The sequence below is a fragment of the Gavialis gangeticus genome, unplaced genomic scaffold (genome assembly GCF_001723915.1).
Source record: "Gavialis gangeticus isolate Ggan-Ray unplaced genomic scaffold, GavGan_comp1, whole genome shotgun sequence".
Classification (NCBI taxonomy): Eukaryota; Metazoa; Chordata; order Crocodylia; family Gavialidae; genus Gavialis; species Gavialis gangeticus.
Genome location: NW_017729024.1, coordinates 58900261 through 58907062, shown reverse-complemented (window position 1 = coordinate 58907062; position 6802 = coordinate 58900261). Strand labels below are relative to the sequence as shown.

The 6802-nt window shown below is 42.6% G+C and overlaps 1 protein-coding gene across 1 annotated transcript in view; it reads left to right on the top strand.

Annotated features, from left to right (window-relative positions):
* DNAH6 (dynein axonemal heavy chain 6) overlaps positions 1-6802 on the top strand; it is a 204400-nt gene that overhangs the window by 40125 nt on the left and 157473 nt on the right. The window contains exons 10-12 of the mRNA XM_019518206.1: positions 1768-1908; positions 4571-4813; positions 5650-5817. Of these exons, the coding sequence (XP_019373751.1) occupies positions 1768-1908; positions 4571-4813; positions 5650-5817 (552 nt within the window). The remainder of the gene's footprint in view (positions 1-1767; positions 1909-4570; positions 4814-5649; positions 5818-6802) is intronic.

The window sequence follows — 6802 nt, the reverse complement described above, 5'->3', positions numbered from 1 at the left end:
ACGCAACCTCAGAGGAGGTTAGGCATCTTGTCATTCTTCCATGGAAGTTGAATAAGAGGCTTGAATGCCATCTTTCTCTAGATAGATAGAATTGGTTATTGAAAAGCATGAAGTAAACAAAGCTGAATGTGAGTTGAATTCCATCTCTGACATTCTCAGTTATGTTTTCTCATAATGATAACCAGGGATCCTGATTTTCTCTCATTTAAAAAAATCCCTAATTTTCAGTTTAAAAAAGTAACCCCAAATCCACATTTTCCCATGATTTAAATGAAACACCATTAATATATAGATATTTATATACTAGCAAATTGCCCATCAAGAATGAGGGGGCAGCTGGTGGGCAGGAAGAGAGCCACGTGTCCAGCCCCATGCCCCTCCTCCCCCCGTGCGTCCCGGCCTGCCCCCCATGTCCAGGCCTGCTCCCTCCCCGCAGCTCAGGGTCTGGCCCTACCACCATTGGAACTTGGGGTCTGGCCACCCACTCATGTCACTACTCGGGGTTCAGCCACATCCCTCCTCCACTTGGGATCTGGCCCTGTTCCCTACCCCAAGTCATTACTCAGGGTCTGGCTGCACCCCTCCCCCCCACCTGTCACCATTTGGGGTCTGGCCGTGCCCTTCCCCCAACCTGTAGCCACTTGGGGTCTGGCTGTGCCCCCCCTCGTCCCACCACCAGACACTTCTCTGGCAGTGGTGCAAACTGGGGCCCATGCAGCCAATCACTGCCCACCCTCTTGGCGACACATGCTCAGTTGAGCAAAAGCATTATGGACAGACAGGCAGGCACACACACAGACTAAGCATTTTATTATATTAGAATATAGTAATGTTTCATTTTAATCATGGAAAAATGTGTGTTTGGGGTTACTTTTTTTAAACTGAAAATTGGGGATTTTTAAAAAGCAGGATCCCTGATGATAACATTCACCACACAGGCTCTGTGACTACATGAGATGCTGACTGCACAGTCATTATCATGCAGTCATATAGTACTTCTATAAACAAGAACTAAATGAATGCACAGTAACCGGAGTTACTGTGCAGTAACGTCATTGAATGGCTTTTAAGTGACACTGACTGTGTTGTAGCTCATTACTACTGCATGGTAGCATCAAATCATGTTTTGTGCTACGTGACTACTGTGCAGTAGCAATGAGCTACTGTGCAGCCAGTGTCCTGGCCAGGAAGAACCCATCATAATGATTTTTAATAGTACTGGAAAATTTTACTGTTGATGATTTTTTTTAAAAGCATTATATTCCAGCTAAAATGTTTAAGCTTTGGAATGACTTTCCTAGCTATACAGCTCTCTTTGTAGCATTAAATGTGAAGGCAGGATTTCTCCATGAGTTAATCCTTTGGAGGTGGTTAAGCAGGATGAGAAACCAAATGGTTGGAAAAGAATGTTTTTCTCTTTTAATAGCAAATATGAAAATTCAGGCTGGAGGCAAATTTTTATAATTTTTGCTGCGTTTGAAATGGATTTGGCATGTTAAAGTAAGCATGGAGGGAAATGAATTATTCATTTGTTATTTTGCCAAACTTCTACAAATTAAGTAACCTAAAATGATAGATGTTTTACCTCTTCACAGGCAATATCTGAGACTAGCCACAAATGTTAGACATAAAAATGACCTGTTAGTCATTTAGCCAATGCAGGATTGTTGCCTATAGTATACGACTGGGCTAGATTTCATTTGAACAAATAATATCATCATAATCTCTTCATTTATTTTATAAACTGTTGTATGTGCTTTTCAACAGGTGTTTCAATTCTTTATTAATCGAGTTCGTCAGAAGCTGCATATTGTTCTCTGTATGAGTCCTGTAGGAGAGGCTTTTAGAGCACGATGTAGGATGTTTCCATCCCTTGTGAATTGCTGCACCATTGACTGGTTTGTGCAGGTTTGTGCTAGCTAAGTTGCAAAAAGTAGTAAGTCAAAGATCTCTGTATATTAAACATTTATATTACATGCTCTAGATTATAAAAAATCAGGTAAATAACTAACCTCCTGAATGTAATCCAGGATTATTATAGCCCATGACTTTTTTTCAGAGATATTTAATTCCAAGAATCTTACTGACTACAGCATACTAAAAGAAGATTGAGTGTTTCACCTGGCTAATGGCATCGTTGGCTCTTGGCCTCTCCCTCAGTAGGAGACATTTGACAAATAACTGAGACATTTCAGGGTTTTATACCACAGTGGCCACCAGTGTTCTCATTCTGACTCCCTGACAAGAGTACCACTGTTCAAAGTAACCCATTTTGAAAGTGGAAGAAGATTAGAGGCGGGCAAAATACTGCCCACAGGCCAGATCCAGCCTGCCAGGTTATTCTGTCTGGCCCATGGGGAACCTAAAAAATGTAGAAAATTAATATTTATCTGCTCCTCGCTGCCCGTCAAAGATGACAGGAGCCAGGGGCAGTAGGACTCAGGGGGAGCCAGCAGCAGGATGCAGCAGACCAGCCCTGCCCCACCCCCCGCTGTTTCCCTGCCTTCCTGGCCCCGCACTGCAGCCAAGAGCCACTGGTGGAGCATCGCTGGACTGCAGGAGCACAGGGCCCACACCGGTACCATGGGGGGGGGGGTGTCTGCATGTGTATGTCTGTGTCTGTGTGTGTGTGCAGGCGCATGCACACTTGTAGGGCAAGTCCCACATGCACACCCCACCATACACATGGATCCACACCCCCCCGCACTGCCAGACATGGAGACCCCCACACTGACATCCCCTCACTCATGCCAGCCACCCTCCCCCCCACACACTTCTCCCCACAAACCTCATACCCACCCACATCCCAAATATCCACACATACCCACATGCTCCCTCAGCCCCCACACCTATGCACCCCTCACAGACACACCCATACCTTTCCCCACACCCCACATACCCATACACCCACACCCCCCCACAAACTTATACCCACTCCTATGCCCCCCACCCCCAACAATATACAAGAGTAAGACTTCATGTAAGCTATTGTGCAATCACCTCTATGTACACTACACAAACACATGTAAATCAGGGCAAAAATATTTTTTTAAATCAAATTAACAAATGTTGTAGATGTTTGATTTTTAGAATATAATTTGGTATTTTTCTGGTTCCAACATGGTAAAATCCCTTGCTGAAAGGAGTACTTCTGAGGGCAAGGGGTGGGACTTCGGGTGGCAAAGGTCAGGGGTTAGGGGACGGGACTTCCAGTCACAAGGTGGTGAGCAGGAGGTGGGGCACCTGTCAAGGGGCATGGCTACCCGTGCGGCCCTCAACAGCTTGCCAGATCTCAGTAAGTGGCCCTCTGCCCAAAATAATTGCCTGCCCGAGTAAGATTTCCATTTAGTGTGAACTAATCAGGTTCCAACGAGAGTGGGCTAGTGAGCACCTGCTGCTGGATGCTTGGTCAGTGCTGAGGCTGTTGAAACCCCAGCACAGCTCCCACCTTTTTAACAGTATCAGGACTTTCCAGTACTGTTCAAGGGGCAGAGTGGCTTCCTGATGCCACTTGAAACATTTTGGGTCCAAGCAGCAGTGGCTGTTTTTCAGCAGCTGCCAATTGACTACTGTCAGCCTGCCCCCTTTCAAGGCAGGGGAGAGGGTAGGATTTCTATAATCAGACTCCCCTGGATAAGAGGGAAACCAAGAAGCAGTCCTTTGTCACCCCTGGCTGGAGAGCTTTAACTGTGTAGCTCTCTAGCCAGGGACCTGGAATGCCTGTATGATTCTCTTCTTGCCACATTTTCATGGCACTGGAAATTTTTGAGGGGTCACATTGAACACCTGTCCATAACCTTTGGGTGCTTGAAGATGTTTAAAAAACCCCCACCCAAAATGGCACTTTAAATTTGGCGCGTTCCCACGCTGAGCCCAGTGCATCCCCAGAAAAGGCAGTGAATTAGTTGGACCCAGCTTGCCCAATGTTTGTATAGATCAGGCACTTTAGTGTGGCTTTTTGGCAGTTTTATATAATAGCTAATTGAATCAGCTTTAAAGAAAAGCACCAAAAAACCGTGCTGAAGTGCCCAATATACAAAGATGCTGCAGAACTGGGTCAAAGTAACGTGCTGCTTTTTCCAGTAAAGGGAAGTTTTTAATTTTATCTTTTTTTGGGTGGGGGTTATGTCTCCAGGAAGCCTATGTGTCTAGTCTTGTAGGCAGAGCAGCAGTTCAGCAATCCTTCTTAACCACTGTACTCCTTGACTAAAAAGTTGATTAGGGATAGGGAACAGAAGCAAAAGTTTCTACCCACCAGAATAGCTCTCTGCCTGCAAATCTTTGTTTTGTCATGGGGTAGAATTAAAAGTTTGCATGGTGTGTAGAAACATCTAAACCCATCCCTCCCCCTCCCCCCACAAGTCTTCTCCAAAGGCACCTCTTCAAAGTAGCAACAGAACTGTAGAATTCATGAAGCCATTTGAGAAACTTTGTATGTATAATTAATTTTTTTGTAATGGTCCAAAGAAAATCTATATTTTATACAGAGAAGTTATGATATGTAGCAACAAATACTGATTTTGAAATCAGTGAAGAAATAAAGTCGTATCTTCTTTTCTCCACCTTGTAGTGGCCCAGAGAAGCACTTCTTTCCGTGTCAAAGACATTTTTCCTGAATGTTGATCTTGGAAGTTATGAGATGAAAGAGAAGCTATCAGTAATGTGTGTAGATATTCACATGAGTGTAACTGAAATGGCAGATCAATATTATGCTGAGCTGCGGCGACGGTATTATACTACACCCACTTCCTATTTAGAACTGATCAATCTCTACCTGACAATGCTGAGAGAAAAAAGGAAGCAGTTGGTTTCAGTAGGTTTCACATTATTCAACACAACCTTTGCTATATGTTTCAGAAATATGTCCTACTGTCCAGAGATTTTATTATTCTTTCTTTGCAGTGCTGCAGCTCGAATTGCTTTATTCATTAATTCAATAGCTTTGTTTTCTAGTAAGCCAACCTAATTTCCTTCCCTAGTACCAATTATTAGAGGAAGGATTTGTTAACCTCCAGTTTACTTTTTACTTTTATGCAGTTTGTTACCATTTTGTAGCTCATTGAATGTTGAAAGTGGGGAAAAAACAAGTCATTTCTCTTTCTATTTCTCTTGCCTTAGTCCTATGCTGTAGAACTTGGGTTGCAAACACTGCAATAGAATGTCTAATTCCAAACCAAAGAAAACATAAGAGAAAAAAAATTGTATTTTTAAATACATCTTGGAGACATTTCTAATAATATCCATTACTGTAATTTTTTCTAATATTTAACAAAAATGAATGTTGAACCTATATTTATGGGGGTGGCTAGTTTATTCCAAATACAATGGTTTTTCTTTTATACTTTTCTTATATTTTTATAAATACTGGTACATCCATTTTAGCATATTTTTATTATACCACACTTGGAAAAGAAGTTTCCATTGTAAAAATCAGAAATTATTACAGGCTGCACAAGTTGGATGAAACTTGCCAGAATTTTAAAAAATATCCTTGAATATACATTTGGCATGTCCATGTTTGAGAGCTTTTTGGAATCCACGTTTGGAAAAAATGAAGAATTTTTCCAACTATTTGAGTTGGTCTAATCAAATTTACCCAAAGAACCATGTCTGCCAATAAACATCTGATGCATTCTTACTGTACTTTAGGCTCGGGATCGTGTGAAAAATGGTTTATCCAAGCTATTGGAAACAAATGAGCTTGTAGATAAAATGAAATTGGATCTCTCAGCTCTAGAGCCAGTCCTGAAGGAGAAATCTGTGGATGTTGAGGCTTTGATGGAAAAATTAGCAGTGGATCAAGAAAATGCTGATCAGGTACAAAGAATTTTCTTGTAATATTTATGATATAAAGTATGTGACTGCTCAGAATTTCATTGAATTAAAGTAGCTATTTTAAGAATTATTAATAATAGACTCTATGCTGGCCTGTGTTTAATAGTGTGGAAGAGGAAAGCCTAAAAACATGGGAATAAACCTTTAAAGGGAGTACATACAGGCAGGGAAATATAATTAAACTTTATTATCTCTTGCTCTGCTCTTCCACCAGCACAAATTTCAGGCTAGATCCAAAGCAAGATATGGGTCCCTTCAAGTGACAGGCAGGAACAGTTATAGGTTTTGTCACCCAGAATTGGGGGCTGTGTACATGAAGCCCTTCAGAAGGGTAATCCAAATAAACCATCCAATTAATGGAGAACTGCTGTCTCTATCCACTAGAGAACACTAAGCACATGTCTAAAGCTCTGCGTCTTTCCAGAGCAAAGGTACTTGACTCAGCCTGCAGGCAAGCCCACCATTCAGGTTCCAAAAGCTCCAGTTCCCACTTGAGAGTGCCCTAGCCAGTAGGCTACAGTCATGGTCTTTCTTGCTTGAGACCTCTCATGCACCTTGCATTCCTTTCTGTACAGTGGCCTAGCTTCAACAGGAAGGGTGGGGGCCCTCCCATACAATTAGATGATATAGTCTTGCAGTGAGGATATTCCCTTGGCAAGTGGGGGATGAAGGTATGAATCCCTGCAGGCTGAATAAGGCACTAAACCCAGGTCTTGCACTTCATGGGCAAATGTCCTAACCATAAGGGCATTGCATAAGAGGTGGGCCCAACCACCTCTTGCTTTGATTACACTCTAAAAAGAAAACAGCTACTGGCTTCAGTGCTGAGAGGTCCAGTCTTACTACTTTTTGTTAGACAAGCTTCAGTCATACTGACAGGATCAGGCCCTTCTAGGAACTTTAGTGCTGCTAAACCCAGAAGCCCTGTACTGATCTTCTCAACAGCTGGCAGGCTTTGTGGCTGCAG